This window comes from Rousettus aegyptiacus, unplaced genomic scaffold (genome assembly GCF_014176215.1).
Source record: "Rousettus aegyptiacus isolate mRouAeg1 unplaced genomic scaffold, mRouAeg1.p scaffold_m13_p_6, whole genome shotgun sequence".
In the NCBI taxonomy this organism is placed as follows: Eukaryota; Metazoa; Chordata; class Mammalia; order Chiroptera; family Pteropodidae; genus Rousettus; species Rousettus aegyptiacus.
The window spans coordinates 102950065-102968623 of NW_023416309.1; the positions used below are offsets into that span (position 1 = coordinate 102950065).

Consider the following 18559-nt stretch of genomic DNA (forward strand, 5'->3'; position numbering starts at 1 on the left):
AATACTTTATTTCCTCAATTTTATTAGAGCTTTAGAGAAGTATCAGGTGACTATTACTATAAGGAATTGCAATTCTTTTATTTATGCGGAGTTGATAAAATTTTAGCTAAAGTCAAGTCAGTTTGGCATTTTAAATTGGCTATGTGGGTGAAAAATAGTTCGGAGACCCCCCATTATTATCTTTAGGACTTGTTGGAGATCCAAGGAATAGATCTGTATACCAGACAACCTCTAAGGCCCTTTTGAGTTCTCTGTGTGAGTGGCAATAATATATATTCTGAGATTTAGATGACCTATATTAGGTTCTGCTGCAAGTACTATTACAGATAAATCCTCGCCATAACAAATTTCATAAGGCTTTCATATTTTGAGATAATGAGATTAATTTGTAATATTATAAATATTATTAAAAGTCACAGTTCTGGAGATCCTGGAGTGAAAATAAGAGCTCTGTATAATGAATTAGAAAGTTAAAAGTTTCGATTTATTTAGTGATAGTTGATGGTGTATATAAAGCCATCTCTTTTTAAATGCTGTATTAAAATTTGGTGGCTTGTTTTGAAAGAGTATTATTCTAGAGATGATTTGCAATATTTTATATAGGGAAAAGTGAGATGAAACTATGTCATGTTAGATACTGGAGCAAATAAAAAGGTCTTACCTGTTAATAGCACTCAATAGGAAATTTTAAAAAAACAAAGTAGATTGTTACATATTCTGGAATAGAACCAGAGGAGCCATTTGTTGTACAGAATTATTTGTTGTAGATAACTTATTGTAACTAGTTATCTAAAGTTTTATTTGTTTCTGAAATACAAGCTTAGAACAGAATTCTTATGGGCTATCCTTAAAACTTTTTATGGTGCCATCTGCTATAATGGGGTTCTGCTTTTACGAACAAACCTTTGGTTACAACAAATTTCTAAGATCTCTGTGTTACTAATTTCAGATAATATTCAGATTATTTGAAGGTAGACTATGAGAAGTTAAATATGCATACCACTAGACAAAACAGAGTGATAATAGCTAATAATTCCTTAGCAGAGATAAAATGGAACACTTGAAAAAAAAATTCACCTCAGCCCTAAAGGAAGGAAGGAAAAGAAGTAAAAGAAACAAACAAAAAATGTAACAGATAGGAAAGTAATTAACAATATGATAGATTTAAACCCAAATATATTGATTATTAAATAAATTGTAAATGACCTAGCACTCCAATTAAAAGAGTGTCAGGTTAGATCACATAATATGATGCAACTGTATGCTGTCCACAAGAAACCCATGTTATTTTTAAACTGTATCTTTATATTTAAAAAGAAAAAGATACTATGTAAACACTAAAAGCTGGAGTGACTATTAGACAAAGGAGACTTCAGAACAAGGAAAATAGTACAAGGGGTAACGAAGCACATTTCATAATGAAAAAGGGATCAATTTATTGATAAGACCCAGCAGTCTTAAATGTGTATGCATCCAATAACATAGTGAAGCAAAAACTGATACCTGAAAGGCGCAATAGATAAATCCACAATTATAGTTAGAAATTGCAATATTCTCTCAATAATTAGTAGAGCAAGTAGGCAAAAAAATCAAGGTTATAGAAGATTTGGACAGTATTATCAATAGCCTGTACTTAATTGACACTTATAGGACACTGGCCACATTCTTTTCATGTGGACATGGAACGTTTACCAAAACAGGCTATATGCTGGGTTGTAAAACATGTTTCAACAAGTTTAAAAGGATTGAAATCATAGAGAATACTGCTCTCACTACAATGGAATTAAATGAGAAATCGAAAAAAAAAGATACTAAATATTTGAGTTAAATAACATAATTCTAAATAATCTTTAGATCAAAGAAGAACTCAAAAGGGGAGTTAGTAAATATTTTGAATTGAATGAAAATGAACACAAGGTATATTAAAATTTGAGGGATGTAGCTAAGGAATGTTTTAGAAGGAAACTTATAGCTTCCAAAAGAAGGATCTAAAATCAGTGACTTTTGCCTTAAGAAGCTAGAGTAAGAGCAAACTAAGTAGGAGAGAAAGAGCTGAAATAAATGAAATAGCACATCAGAATAACCCTATATTTATTAAAGACACTGAATTTGTGATTAAAAGCCTTTCTTCAAAGTAAAGTCCAAACCCACATGGCTTTATTGGCTAATTATATTAACTATTTAAGGAAGAGATCATAAATTTTTCACAAATTTCAGAAAACACTTATGAAGCCAGCATTATCTTGATACCAAACCAGGCACAGGCATTAGAAAAAAAGAAAGCCATAGCTCACTATCCTTCATGAATATATATGCACAAATAATTAACAGAATATTAGCAAATCGAATCTAGCAGTGTGTGTATATGTATATAGGTGTGCATGAAAGTGTATATACACTATGACCAATTGGGTTTAATCCCAGTTGCAAGGTTGATTTAACATTAAAAGTCAGTGTAATTCACCATATTAATAGAATAAAGGAAAGAAGCTAAATGACCTTGTAACAGATGAGTGGTCTAAAGCCTTTACCTTTTAGTTAGATCTTAAATATTGTGGCTTGTTTAATAATCTGACCTCTATATGTAGCAAACTATTTTGTTGTAATACATGCTTGGCAGTTTATAGGGTGGTTAAAACTGGTTGGCTTGGTTGGTTAAAGTTTCATGTTAAGGATGGTTCACGCATATCCTCCCATACTCCCATCTATATAGGGGGAAAAAGGCAACTAATCTTCACTGACAGCAGCTATATTTCAGACAGTGTTTTACCCTCACCCCCAGCCCCCCAACAAATAGCATTGTTTAATCTTTGCAATATCCCTAAGGTGGGTGGTTTTTCCTCTTTTATCACAGATGAGAAGACCAGAGCTCATAGAGCTTAAGTGATTTGCCCAGTTTCATACAGTGGTTCAGTGATTCAGTCCCACATCTATATGACTTTAAACTGTCGGTACCAGCTGTTCTCAATCATTTTTCTATTGGTCACACCTCTGGGCCATCCCATTGTTTCCCATTCAAGAAATGCAAGTAAGTGAGATTAATTTTTATAGTGCTAATTTTGAATCTCTTCTTTATTTTCTTTTAAAAGTAAGTCACTGAGAAGAATAAAGAACTGTTGGTGATATGATTAATGATACTCCTCATAGCTGATATGTCAAGACACCACTTTTAAAATGACTTTAATACATTTGAATCCAAGTCTTTGTCAATCTATTTAAATTGCCATGCTTAACTGTGAGCCATGAGTCAAGTGCCTTGGAAAACAATATTCTTTAGGGGCATAAATAGCAGTAACCTAGCTAAGAGTCTTTACCTGGGTTATATAAAATGCACTACCATCTCGATGATTGGATAGTACTGTAATTGTTAGAACTGGAGGGTGAGCAGATGAAATTGCTGTGCCTTGGTGGAAAATCTCCCAGCACTCTTCCAGCACCCAGATAAGTGGAAACTGGAAACAGCTAAGTTTTGTGTGTAGGAGGTAAAGTCATTGACTATGTAAACTTAAAATTACTGTCATAAATTCTAGCCCTTGAAGGGTCATAAAGGGCAGTAATGATGTCTTCCTGGCTCTTTACAGATGAGTAAACTGAAGATCGGAGAGAGCAGTTGACTTGCTGTAGGTCGTGCCACAATAAGTGGCAGGACTGGAATTTAGACGCTTGCCTCCTATCATTGTACCAATGTATTGGGTTCTACAATAGAAATGTTGTTAAACTGTTTTCCTGTAGGAGGGAGGCCACAGTGGGTTTGTTTCTTACACATTAATTAATGATATCTTTAAAACAGTTAAAGTCAGGAAGCTAAACTTATTGTTATCAAACTTTCTTCAGGGTTATATATCTCTTGGATATTTTAAATCTGTATTATATCAATCTATATCTTTTTGTTCCTATTCTTACAACTATTTCTTCTGTGTTGTCTTTACTGTGAATGTGCCCCAGAGTTTTGTAAAGAGCTTCTCTTTTCTATTTGTAAATATTGAATTTGTAGTTTTTAATCTATAAAAGGAAACTTTTTTAGCTTAAGGAGAAAGGTTAAAGGCTAAATTGTAAGCTTTATAGTGAAATGTATAGTGGTCCATCCATATGATGGATGCTTCTGTGTATATTGAAGTCCCCTTTTTCATTAGGATTAGTTTTTGTAATGATTAATTTTCAGTTATATTAGGAATGTGTGCATTCTTTTATAATAATGAAAACTGTAAGAGCTCTTGGAACTTTGTGTGTATCCATCTAGATTTTAAAAAATATTGTACTTATCCATTCGCATACATGTTTACCTAGTAGAAAACATACAGTACTGACTTTTGTGTGTGATTTTTATAAAAATTGAATCATACTATCATTATTGTTTTGCATCTTGCTTATTTTTATTCAGCAGATGGTTTTGAGCTCTGCCATAGAGATGTTGCTTTATGTAGGTCTGCTTTGGATCACTGTTCTTTAAACAGTCATCCTATAAATATATTTGCAGAACAGTATTTTGTCACTCTTTAAGAACTATTAAATGAGATAAAGGATGTGAAAATTAGGAGAAATGGGTAACCTAATCCTTCCAGGAAGCACTAGAAGGCAGGATTATGTTTGATGGTCTTCTGTATCCACCATGATAGCGGCACTGTCCTAAAGTTGTAATACTTCCCGTGTTTAGCAAAATTTTATTGGATCTTTTTTTTTAGCAGCTTTATTGAGATATAATTCACACACCATACAATTTATTCAATTAAGGTGTACAATTCAATGGCTTAGTGTATTTACAGAATCATGCAATCATTACTACAATAAATTTTAGAACATTTTCATCACCTCATAAAGAGACCTTTATCCCATAGCTCTCAGCTCTAGGCAACCACTAATTCACTTTCTGTCTCTGTAGATTTGCCTCTTCTGAACATTTCATGCATATGAAATCATTCAATATGTGGTCTTTTGTGACCGACTTCTTTCACTTACCATCATGTTTTCAAGGTTCATTTATATTTTAGCATGTGTTCAAACTTCATTTCTTTTTATGGCCAAATAATATGCCATCATATATGGATATACCACATTTTGTTTATCCATTTCCCATGGGTGAACATTTGAGTTGTTTCCATTTTTTGGCTTTTATAAACATTGGTGCTGTGAACATTTCATATACATGTCTTTGTGTGCACATGTGTGTTCATTTCTCTTGTGTATATTCCTAGGAGTGGAATTTGCTAGGTCTTATGGTTAAGGGATACTGCATTCAAGGCTGGACCTAATTAAAACTAAGAATACCTGTACTATTTTAGGTATTAGTTTAAGCATTTGAAGAATTGTCAGACTGGTTCCCAAAGCAGCTGCTCCTTTTTACATCCCCACAAGCAGTATGTGAGTTAAACCTTCTCCCTATCCTTGCCAGTACATTATCTGTCTTTTTGATTACATGCACCAGATCTAGAGTGAATTACATGGACTTCCATAGGCAGGTTTCCAGGAAAGAAGACAGTTAAAGGATTTCTTGTTGTTCTTACTGTTAGGCTTGCTAGTTGTCAAATAGATGTTATTAAATCTCATAGTTAAGATTTGGCATGACTGAAATGTTACTAAAAATCATTAATATTAAGGATTTTCTTGACAGTATACTGGAATATTTTCATTTGCTTACTAAAACAAAATCATTCATTAAAGTTAACCCCACCTTTTTTTTTGAGGGGGGATATTGAGACTTTTTTAATTGAAGTATAATTGACATACAACATTATGTTAGTTTCAAGTATATGATAAAATCACCCCACTTTTGGTCAGAATTAAATGAAAGTCAGAAATAGACTTCATCATTATTATCTTTTGCCACTCAAGTATGTTTGCTACTGTTAATAGCAGTAAGCCAGTTGATTCAATTGAACATTTCTTGTGGTTTTCTAGTTAGCTTCACCTGATATCACGGTTGGTTATCGTAGTAAAGAGCTACCTCAGTTAGCTTGGACTATAGTTATAAAACTTGTGTTTGACTAGATTGTAATAGTGTTCCAAGGTTTTTTTTTTTAAGTTTTTTTTCTTTTTTTATTAGTTTCAGGTTAGACGTTTGTATAGTTTATAAAATGATCCCCCTAATTGCTCCTTCTTCTCCTCTAGTTTTCCACCTAGCCAATATATTAATGCTAACTGCATTCCTTATGCTGTGCTCCCCATCTCTGTGATCATCTATCAACTACTGATTTGTACTTCTTGAACCCTTCACCCCATTCTCTCAGCCCCCTAACCTCCCCTCTGTCCGTCACCAAATTGTCCTCTATATTTCTGAGTCATTTTTTGATTAGTTTGTTCTTTTTGTTCCTTAGATTCTACATATAAGTGAAATCATATGGTATTTATCTTTCTCTGACTGATTTCACTCAGCATAATAACCTCTAGGTCCATCCATGTTGTTTCAGATGTATTGCTGGTTTTTAAATAAGTCAAAGTTCATTTGTTCCTTAAATTTCTTTCTTGAGGTGAGTATTGCTGAAGATGATTTTCTAAGTTAAAGGGGTACAGTGCTATCTGCTAAATTGGGAACATTCAGGAAGTAATATGGGGATTCTGCTAGTTGCTGAGTATGTCTATTCCAGTTATGCATTTTGAGACTGGGGAAATAACCACAAGATGAGTGAAGGGACCCACTGGACCCACTGTTAGACATTCCTGAGCTAAAACTCCATGGATCACCTGACCTCCATAAACCCATATTCTGACTGGTGGGTCACAGTGATGTTTTGGGTCTTCTGGAATTCGTGTCAATTCAGAGCCAGTGTCTAATAATCCTTGAAAATTCTTTGATGATTTTGTTTCCCCCAGTGCACAATCGATCTTGGTAAAAAGCCATGGTCCTTTTGGAGGAAGGCTGGGAGGACTGACTGTGAATATTTGACAATGTAGTGGAATTCTTCCTCAAGGAGACCCCTCATTCATTTAGTTCTGGGTCTGTAAACTGACTCAAATCTTAGGATTGATTGAAGGACTGTGATTCTCTCTTTTTTAATGATTCAAATGAGGCTTTTGTTCATTTGACCTTGAACTCTGCTTGTACAGGTCAAGTAAGAATTTAGACTTCACTGCTAAAAACACTTGGTAACTGACCAGTGTCATAGGTCTCTGGGAGTCAAACTGTTCTATTTGCTGATTTGATTCTGCTGTGGTGTGTAAAAGTGGTACTACTAATGACTAAAAAAATTATAGAGACGTAGTTTTAATTTTCCAGTAGGTCTAGCGTTTAATAGAGTACCTTTACTGCTTGAGGTAGTTTGACTCTGTTGTCAACTGTGCTCCTTTATACTTAAGTTTAACTTTTGTCCCCTGTTCTCAATCCTTTTTAAGATGCCTACTTAGTCCAAGGAGGAAATGAAGACTTTAAAAACTCAGTAAATGTTGACATTTAAACATTTACGGGAGTAAAAGATTAACCTTTTGGCCCCTTTTCTGCAAGTTTTCCTTAGTTTATATGAGCTTCATAATGTGCTAAAGGCTGATTGTCCACATTTACATCTTAACCTCAGTTTTCATGGGTTTATAGCTTATCCGCAAAGTTTTCTTTAGGCTTGCTACTGACTGATTTTTTTTAAGCTCCCTGAAAAATGCATTTTAAGTATATTAAAAATGTGTTTTACTTTATTTTTGGAAACCATACTTTTTTAAAAAACAAGAAACTTGACTCGTCTCTTTTTTAAACTGACCACTTGGTTTATCTGCAAAAATCATTTGTAGCAGGAGACAGGGTAAACAATTTACATGTTGGCATAGAAAATGGGACTTTTTAACGTAGGAGTGTAACTTATCATCATACTTGGTTAAAAAAATTATTACTGTCTTCTTTTTCAGCCTGATGTGACTCATTTAAGGGACAGTTTCTCCAGTGCTTTAGATGTTAGTAAGTGTTCTCCTAAATAGCTACTGTACACCAAATATCAAGTAACAGACTATTTTACTTAGAAAATAAGATAAATGAAAATACCGTCTATGGACAGAGAAATACTTAACATACAAAGGTATGAATTCACCATTCAATTTTAAGGTTGTAGGAAAAGGAAAAAAAAAAGGAAAAAACAAACTACAACAAGAAATAAATACACTGCAAAACAGAATAACAGGAATTACTCCAGAGCTGGAAAATTAGGAAACAAAGGAAAATGGAGGGCGTAAACTGGGTGTAAAAAAGATACAGAGGACCTACAAAGAGAAAAAAACTAGAGATGGATGCCATTAGTTACATGATATTAATATGAAAGTCTCAGCGACGTAGATAATTTCACTCAAAAATAATAGGAATTATGTCGACAAAATAAGATGTAAAAATCCGAATAGACTCATAAACCAAGGAAAAATTGAGGCAATTATAAAACTGTTTTCTCTTTTTTTTTCTCTTGTTCCTTGAAGTGGGGCAAAAGTTAATACTCCCTAACCTTTCAAGGAATAGATAAGTCTCATGTAAAATAATAATATAGCAAGTACATAATACATAAAGTATAAAAACTTAAAAAACCTTTCATTTCAAAATTATAGATTCAAAGGAAATTGCAAAAAAAATATACAGATAGGTTTCAGGTACTCCTCCCCTAATGTGAGACTCTCTCATAATCATATTAAAACCAGGAAATTGACATTGGTAAAATCCACAGAACTCATTTAGATTTCACGTTTTACATGTATCATTTGTGGATGTGTGTGTGTATGTTGTTCTGTGCAGTTTTATCGCTTGTGTAGCTTCTCGTAACCACATCACTATAATCAAGACATAGAACTGCTCCATCACCACAAAGTTCGCTCCCGCTACTCCTGTGTAGCAACCCCACCCCCTCTCTGTTGAAACCCTAACTTCCGACAACCACCAATCTATTCTCCATCTCTAAATTCATTATTTCATGATAGATATGTTTGTATTTACGTATATACATATTCATACATACACACACGTATAAATGGTATACAGCCTTTTAAGATTGTATGGATATACCATGGTTTAACCATTCATACATTGAAAGACATTTGATTTATTTCTAGTTTTTGACTTATGAATAAGACCACTGTGAACATTACAGGTTTTTGCATATATTATTCTCTGGAACATATGTTCAGTAGTGCAGTTGCTGGGTCATATGTTAAGTATTAAGTACATTTTTTGTTTTAAAAGAAACTGCCAAACAATTTTCCAAATCGGCTGTACCTTTTTTTAAAATTCTCACCAGCGTCAACCGCCATGCCACCTTGAACATGCCGGATCTCGTCTGATCTTGGAAGCTAAGCAAGGTTGAGCCTGGTTAGTACTTAGATGGAAGACCACTTAGGAATACCGGGTGCTGTAGGCAAAAAAAAAAAGAAAAAAGAAAAAAAGAAAAAGAAAGAGGAACTGATGATAATGGACTAGTTTGTAAAAGGACTTGATTATCTATACAGTTCAAGTTCAGTTTTTTCATTTGTCACTATAATGCCCTTTCTAGCTGTTTGGTTCTGCTTTGTTTTGAAATCCAGGATGAAATCAAGGATCATACGTTGAATTTAATGCCTCTTTATCCTCCTTTACTTTAATTTTTTTCTGCTTTTTTCATTTGTTTTTTAATCGTAGTGCCATTTTTGAAAGATAACATTCAGTTTGCCTAACAGTTTTTGGTTAGCTCCCTTACTAGACAGACAGTGATCTGTTTTAGAACAGGGAGTGTATGTCATTTATCCTTACTAATTAAATTTAACCATTTTATAATGTGGGATGCTGGGCTTCAGAAAAGGACAGGTCTTTCAATTGAGATCCTTGTGCCTCTTGCATTAATTGGTATTTCAAACACTATAGGTATGCCACTATTATATACACTTTATAGTTTATTTCATTATTAGTAATTGCTAATAAAAAAGTTTTTCACTTATCTGTATTTGTCACTCGTCATTTCCTTTTGAAAGTGAGGGATGTGTGGTGGGTAAAGTGGATAGTTAAAACTTAATGTATGTTTTAGTACTCTCCAGGGGGATAATGCTTCATAATGATTACAAATAAAGATAACTTATGAAAGAATATTTTTATTATTTGGGCTTAGAAATATTTAACTTAAAATATTGTAAAATTTTTATGTAAATAAAGCTCTTTTTTTTTTTTTCATTTAAAACATTGTGGAACTCTTTATAGGAGTAAGTCTTCTGATGATTTATGTCCCTGGAAATACATGATTTTATTTCTTCTTCTTAGTTTCACTTTATTATTCTTTGCAGCTTCAGAAGTATCTCACTATGAGACTCTCTGGTATAGTGTGTTAATTACAACTTAAAAAGTACACTTTAGGATACAGTGAAAGGAATACTTAAGACACTTAATAGGGAATGTAAATTATTTCTGACACTAAGCCTAGTAACTGGTTTTTTTTTAACAGCTTCATTGAGATATAATTCATATACCATACAGTTTACTCATTTAAAATGTACAGTTCATTGGATTTTAGTATATTCACAGATATGGATAACCATCAACACAGGTTTAGAACATTTTTATCACCTCAAAAAGAAACACCATGTTTTTTAGCTATCACTTCCCATTCCCCCCACCCGATCCCCCAGCTCCTATTCTAAGCAACCACTAATATACTTTCTGTCTTAGATTTTCCTTTTCTGAATTTTCATATGAATGGAATCATTTAATATGTGATTGGCTTTTTTTTCTTTAATATTTTTTTACTCTTTAATTATAGTTGGCATTAGTTTCAGGTATGTTTAATTATAGATGTATTTGTTTCAGGTGTACAACATAGTGATTAGACATCGATATAACTCACAAAGTGAACACCCCAATAAATCTAGTACCCATCAGACACCATACATAGTTATACAGTATTATTGACTATATTCCTGTGCTCTATTTGTCCTTAAATTTATGCGATATTTTTTTATGCAAGTTTTTTTGTACCCCATTCCCCATTTAGTGAACTTTTTATACGGGGTTTCCATTTACACGGTCTCATTTTACACAGTTCTTTTTCATTTTCATTTTGGCACTTAACTCTTTCTAAAAGACAGTAACAGCTCAGCAATGTACAAAGAACTAATAATTACACAATTAATAAGGAAGTTCATTGAATGGCAAATAAAAAAGTATGGTCGATTACAAATTAACTGATAATGAATTAATTCACTTAATATATGAAGCCCATCCTACCAATGAATATGGCAATGACTTTGAACCAGTTTCATTCACTGAAGAAGATAAGTACAAAGCTCTTCAACTGGCCACAAAACTGGGAACTGCAGTTATAGATATTGATCAAAATAGCCTATGAGCCTTAAAATTTTGAAAAGATTTTTGCAGTGAATATCGAAGAATTTCTGAAAACTTAGCAAAAATGAGGTTGGGAAAAGGTCATCCAAAAATGTAAACATAAATTATGAAACCAAAGTAGTACTTCCAAATATTTCGAGTGATGAAGTAGTGACTTTGTGCCAGATAAAAAGAGAAGGTTGATTGCTTTAGATTACAGTACAGACACCAAAAACATAAAATAAATTTTGGTTTTTCTAAATTTTCATTTGTGAAAATATATGAAATATTTTTATGACTTATATTAACCTATTTCTTGAATATATATTTTTTGTACTGGAGGACACTTTTTAGATGGTTTCCTCCCACTTAAAAAAAGACGAAAGGACAAAAAGACAAGACAAAAAAAGGACAATAAAAAGACGAAAGAAGAAAGGACAGTTTGCGTAAATCGGGGGACGAGTATACTTTATATCTCCATGACTATTTTGTAGCTACTCATTGTACTTCTTAATCCCTTCCCCCTTTTTCACCAACTCCCCCAGCCCACTTCCATCTGGTAACCCTCAAAATGTTCTCTGTTTGTTTCTGGGTGTTTTTTTTTATTCTTAGATTCCACATATACTTGCAGTCATATGGCATTTGTCTTTCTCAATCTGACTTATTCCTCTCAGCACAATACCCTCTAGGTCTGTCATGAAATATCTTTTTCCACCCCTTTACTTTCCGTCTGTGTGTGTCTTTTAATCCGAAGTGAGTCTCTTGTAAGCAGTCTATGTAAGGGTCTTTTTCTTGTTCATTCAGCCACCCTATCTTTCAATTGGAGCATTTAGTTCTTTTTCGTTTGAAGTATTTGTTGATAGATATGTAGTTACTGCCATTCTTTATTCATATTTTGGATACGTATTTTTTTTCTTCTTAAAGAAGTCTCTCCAATATTTCCCACAATACTGGCTTGGTGGTGATGAACTCCTTTTGGCTTTTTCTTGTCTGAGAAGCTCTTTTTATCTTTCCTTAAATTCTAAATGATAGCTTTGTTGGGTAGAGTATTCTTGGTTGTTGTGAGTCCTTGCTTTTCATCGCTTCGAATATTTTGTACCAAGCCCTTCTGGCCTTGAAGTTTTCTGTTGAGAAATTGACTGACAGTCTTATGGAAGCTCCTTTGTTGGTAACTAACTGCTTTTCTCTTGCTGCTTTTAAGATTCTCGCTGTATTTAACCTTTGGCATTTTAATTATGATGTGTCTTGGCTTGAGTCTCTTTGGGTTCATCTTGTTTGGGACTCTCTGAGCTTCCTGGGATTATATGTCTATTTCCTTCATCAGGTTAAGGAAGTTTTCTGTTATTATTTCTTTAAATAGGTTTTCAACTTCTTGCTCTTTCTTCTCTTTCTGGTACTCTTGTGATGCGAATGTTGTTACTCTTGATGTCCCCTAGACTCTTTAAACTATCTTCATTTTTTGGATTCTTTTTTCTTGTTGCTGTTCTGATTGGATGTCCTCTATTACCCTATCCTCATATCGCTGATTTGATCCTCCACTCTGTTGATTCCCTCTAATGTACTCATCTCAGATATTGTATTCTTCATTTTTGACTGGTTCCTTTTTATGGTTTACATTTTCATGTCTTCTATTTCTTTGTTAAGAGTTCTCACTGAGTTCAACTACTCTTCTCTTAAGTTTACTGAGCATCATTATAACCAGGGTTTTGAAATCTGCATCTGGTTGATTGCTTGTCTTCATTTTGTTGAATAATTCTTCTTGAGCTCTGTTCTGTTTTTTGTTACTGTTGTTGTTGTCGTTGTTGTTTTTAATGTGAGCCATGCTTCTTTGTCTCCCCACTTTTGCTGCCTTCCTGTGTCTGTCTCTAGGTATTAAGGTAGGGCTCCTAAGTTTCCTGTTCTTAGTAGAGTGGCTTTACGTAGTAGGTGTCCTGTGAGGCTCGGTAGTGCATTCTCCCTGGTCACCTGAACCGAGTGCCCTCGGTATGTCCTTTGTGAGGCCCAGTGGCACAGTCTTGGGAGGGGTCTGGCTGTAGGCCAAGTTCAGCCACAGCCTGTGCACCTCTGGGGCTACCTGGTAAGAGTCACCAGGCATTCTACAGATGACTGTCACCCATGCTGGGTTTATTGGTGCTTTGAGAGGTAATCGCATAAACCGAGGCTGGCTGCCACTAATGCGGGACTTGGGGATGCTCAGCGAGAGGTACAAGGCACACCAAGGCCAGATGCTGTTTCTTTGGGTTTTGTGAGCCTTTGAGAGATTTTAGTCCACAGCAAGAGTCAAGACAGACCATTTGTATGGAGTAAACTGGAAGCGGCTTAGGTGGGCCCACAAGTTGGAAGAGGCAGAATCTCAGGGAATCTCCTGGGCAGAGCGACCTGTGTTATCTAGATTGATGGTGACGTGGATATGGTGGCACCTGTGTCCACAGGCTGTGAGTGGAGAGGGCTCAACAAAGGAACAATGGATACTGCTAGCACTTCTGTCTAGGAGAAAGCTGCCCCTCCAGCCGTCGCCCTCAAGCCTGACAACTCAATTTCTCCTCATGTGACCCCGCTGCTCCTTGAGCAGCTTCCCCTGTGCTGGAGCTCAGAGTGAGTGAGTCCACCAGCAAGTAAGTCCTGGCACGGGCCCTTTAAGAGGATCGTCTGTGACTCCCATGGCCCTCCTCACTTAGCCACAACCTCTGCTGGTTTTCCCAGCCAGAGGTTATGGGATCTTTTCTTCCTGGCACTGAGAACCATGAGCTGGGGAGCTCAGTGTGGGCCTGGGACCCCTCAATCCTCAGGTCAGGGAGGAGGCTCTGTAGCAAAGATAACTCTCCCGATCCTCGATCACCACACTTGGTTGTGGGACCAGATCATTCCTCATCTCCGCCCCTCCTACCATTTTTGTCTTTGGTTGTAGGGCTTCTGTTCAGCCAAACTTCAGGCAATTCAGCATGCTGGTTGCTCTGTAGTTTCGTTGTAACTTTGGTGTGGTCATGAGAGGAGGCGTGCATAGCCTCTACTTTCTACACCATCTTGACCAGTCTCCCATGACTGGCTTCTTAAACTTAGCAAAATGTTTTCAGTGATTGTCTGTATTGTAGTATGTATCAGTACTGGACTCCTTTTTATGGTCAAATAATGTTCCATTGTATGGATATACCACATTTTGTTTTCCACTTATCATCAGCTCATAGACATTGGAGTTTTTATCGTTCTGCTTTTGTGAATGAATAATGCTGCTATAAACATTTATGTTCAAATTTGTGTGCGTACATGTTTTTTCTTCTCTGTATACTTAGGAGTAGCATTTTGAGTCATAAAGTAACTCTGTTTAATTGTTTGAAGAACTGCCTGACTTTTTAAAAGCAGCTATACCATTTTATGTTCCCACCAGCAGTGTACAAAGGTCCCAATTTTTGTCTTTTTTATTCTAGGCAGCCTCATAGGTGTAAAGTGATAATCTCATTGTGGTTTGATTTACATTTCCCTGTTGGCTAATGATTTACTTCTTATTATGCCCATATCGGCCATTTGTATATTGTCTTTGGAGAAATATCCTGTTCAGATATCTTTTGCCCGTTTTTAAATTGGACTGTCTTTATTGAATTGTAAGAGTTCTTTCTACAGAATTTAAGTTCCCTATCAGATGTGTGATTTGCAAATATCTTCTCCCATTTTGTGCATTGTCTTTTTACTTTGTTGATAGTGTTCTTTCAACCACAAAAGTCTAATTTTGAAAAAGTTCAATTTATCTTTTTTTTTTTCTTTTTTTGGTACATTCAGTGTCATATTTAAGAATCCTTTTCTCATTCCAGGGTCATGAAGATTTACCCCTATGTTTTAACACTTTTCTGAGAGTTTTATAGTTTTAGCTATTACATAAAAGTTCTTGAACCATTTTGTTAATTTTTGTATATGGTATAAAGTAAAGGTCTAGTTTCATTGCTTTTCCTTTGACTATCCAGTTGTCCCAGCACTATTTATTGAAAAAACTATTCTTTCCCTTATTAAATGGTCTTGACACCTTTGTCAGTAATCATGTGACGGTAGATTATGGAAATATCGCTGGACTTTCAGTTCTGTTCCATTGATCTGTCTTTCTTCCAGTACTGTACTGTTGTGATTACTGTTGATTTGTAATTAGTTGTGAAGTCAGTGAATGTGAGTCTTCCTACTTTGTTCTTTTTAAGGATTGCTTTACCGGTTCTGGTCTCTTGTAATTCCATATGAATTTAGAATCAACTTGTTAGTTTCTACAAAGAAGTCAGCTGAGATTCTGGTTGAAATTCTGTAGATGGACTAGGAAGGTTGCCGTCTTAACAGTCAGTCAGTCAGTCCATGAACATGGGATATTTTTCCATTTATTTAGATCTTCAGTTTCTTACCACAAATTTTTGGTAGTTTTTAGATTATCAGCTCAGCATTTTATTCTTTTTGCTGCTAATGTGACTGGAATTGTTTTTTAAATTTCGTTTTTAAGTTCATTACAAATTTATAGAAATAAAATTGATTTTGTATATTAGTCTTGTATCCTGCAACCTTGCCGAACTTATTTATTAATTCTAATATTATTTTAGTGGGCCTTTTGGGAATTCATGTATACAAGTTTATGTCATCTATGAATTGGGACAGTTTCACATAGTTTTTCGATCTGAATACCTTGTAATTCTTTTTCTTTTCTTTTTTTTTTTTTTTTTTTTTTGCCTAATTGCCTGGATTTGGTACAATGTTAAATAGATGTGATGAGAGCAGACATTCTTGTGTTATTCCAGATTTTAGGGAAAAGCATCCAGTCTTTCATCATTAGTATAATGTTAACTGTAGGTTTTTTGTTTTTGTTTTTTTTGTAGATGCTCTTTATGAGGCTGAGGAAATTCCTTTTTTGTTTATCTGAGGAAGTCTTTGCTTTTGTTTTTGAAATAATACTTTGCTCAGTATAAGGTTCTTGGTTGATTTTATTTTTCCCGTCCCATACTTTTTTAAATATGGTATCCCACTGCCTCTGGACTCCATTGACTATGTTCAGTAGTCAGCTGTTAATCTTATTGGGATTCATTTGAAAGTGATGCAGGTTTGTGGTTCGCTGTGTTTATCCTACTTGGAGTCCATTAAGCTTCTTTCAGCCATTGTTTAAATATTTTTTATGCTTCATTCTTGCTCTTTCCTTTTGGTACCCTTATCGTCATGGTTATATATACTGAACAATTCCCCACTTTTCTCTGAAGCTCTATTTAGTTTTCTTCCATGTTCTGTTTTTCAGCTTATAAAATCTCTTATCGATCTGTCTTCAAAGTTGCTAATTATTTTTTTCTGCCCTTTTATTCTACTCTTGAGCCTGTTGCATTTTTTTTTATTATAGTTTTGACTACATTTTGTTTTGTTTTTTAATATACATAATTTCTTTGCCTCTGTTGATATTCTCTATTTGACACATTTTCATTCATGCCCTTTTTTGCTTTTAAATTTTTAATTTTGGTTTTCTTTGGTTGCTTGAACTTACTTATAATGGCTATTTTGAAATGTTAAATCCAGCATCTAGCCACTCACAGGCCGTGTTTTTTGCCTGCCTTCCTCCCCACCCCCCTGGTTTATGGATCATACATCCCTGTTGCTTTGCATGCCTCATGATTTTTTTCTTGGGAACTGGTCATTTTAGATGATCTAGCAGCTCCAGATACTGATTTCTCATCCCATCCTTTGGGCCTTATTGTTATATGCTTGTTTATTTGTTTGATGGCTGGCCGGATTATTTTAGTGAAGCCTATTCTACCACCTCCTCCTCCTACAGTTAAGCCTCTGGTGGTGTTCCTCAGGGAGGCAGAGCTTTAAGTTTGCCTACTGTCTCCCTGGGATGACTGGTACTGGTAGGCCTCTCTTTTCCTGACCAACCCAGATGTTAAACTCTGCTAATTACTCAGATTGCTCTATTGTTTTCAACAGTGCTCGGAGGCATAAATTCCTCTACAAAGTAATCCAATCAAAGTGGGCTTCCTTGGAAGGAAGCAGTTCTGAAGTCGAGGTGAGCCATTTGTTCTGACCCCAAGAGGACTCCTCCCAGATGTCTTATTTTCTGCTTCTCTGAGGCAGACTACCTGGCCTATAGTCAAGGCTGTATTTTCATTACATCTATGAATCTCTTTCCAGTTGTCTTTTACTACCACCTCCACTGTTCTTGAGAACTCCTTAGACTTAAACTTGTCCATTCTTTTGAGAATAAAGTCAAGTCCTTTGGGAAGAAATTTGCGACTACATGGTCCTGCTTTTCCCCCTGAGGCAAAATATCTGAGCCTGGGTTCTGGAGCTGGAGGTGGGACTATGGTGAGCTTTCCTTTGAGTGACCTTCTGGCTCTAGTTGCTGAGTCCTGGAGGGGAGTGGGGATGAGGAAGGTGCTTGCAGAGCAGCTTCTCTCTCTTGGTGTGGACCCACCATCTCTGGAACTGGGTGAAAAGGTCCCTGGGGCCCCAGTATTCTCAGTGTACCATGGTTCTACAGGCGAGGCTTGGGCAGATGGGAACCCACTGGCTTCAAAGTACTTGCCTGGGATTTCTGCAAGAGGAGGCTGGGGGCAGGAGGAGAAACCTGAATTCCTGCTCTACCCTGGGAGAAAGCCCTTGAACTGAAAGTTGAGGGGAGGGGGAGCCCCGTGTTCTTGGCTACAGCAGGCTGGAGCCTTGCCGAGATGGAAGTGGAGGGAGGGAGTGGTCTTCTTTCAAATACCACAGACTTTCACCTTTCAGACTGAATTTTCATAGATTTTATTTCTTCATTTGCTGTTTGCCCTTAGGGAACATTTCCAGAGGCTTTGAATGGTTGTTTTTTAAATAATTTTCACCAATTTCACTAAGGAGCAGGCCAGCAGAGCTATTCATGCTGTTAGGCCAGAAGTCAATCTCTTGCAACTTTGTTTTTTGAGCTAGCAGTCATGCCTCCTTAAAGCATGACTCAGAAAAGCATTTTCTTCATTGTGGTCCCTGAACACCCCTCATAAGAAACCCCTTAACATACTCCTTAACATCTTAACTTTCAGATCTTGCCTGTATGGTACAAGAGACTGAGGATTGAGTTCTTTTGTTTATTTTACTTAAAGAATAAATTCACTACATGTGGAAATGCTCTAGAAGGGAAAATTTGCAGAAGCTTACAGAGTTTGTAAAGGAAATGAAAAGAATAGTAGCTAGAGAATTTTAACATGAGGGTACAGTACTTGCATTCTTTTCAGTTGGTTGCCTCTTGCCTCTTTGACTTTACTTAGACATCAAAATCAACAGGCTTCTTCCTCAGTTTTGTTGTCATCTTAAATTAGTTTCTTTTGATTCCTTTTTTTTTCT

The 18559-nt window shown here is 35.6% G+C and overlaps 1 protein-coding gene and 1 pseudogene across 7 annotated transcripts in view; both read left to right on the top strand.

Moving 5' to 3' along the window:
- The window catches only part of TLK2 (tousled like kinase 2), an 86818-nt gene that overhangs the window by 13911 nt on the left and 54348 nt on the right, over nucleotides 1–18559 (top strand). The window contains exon 2 of one of the 7 annotated variants that reach the window (XM_016128206.2): nucleotides 2855–3028. The exons of the other annotated variants lie outside the window; for them this stretch is intronic. Within the exon in view, the coding sequence (XP_015983692.1) occupies nucleotides 3023–3028 (6 nt within the window). The 5' untranslated portion in view covers nucleotides 2855–3022. The remainder of the gene's footprint in view (nucleotides 1–2854; nucleotides 3029–18559) is intronic. 7 annotated transcript variants of the gene reach the window in all.
- Nucleotides 9193–9311, top strand: LOC118604808 (annotated as a pseudogene).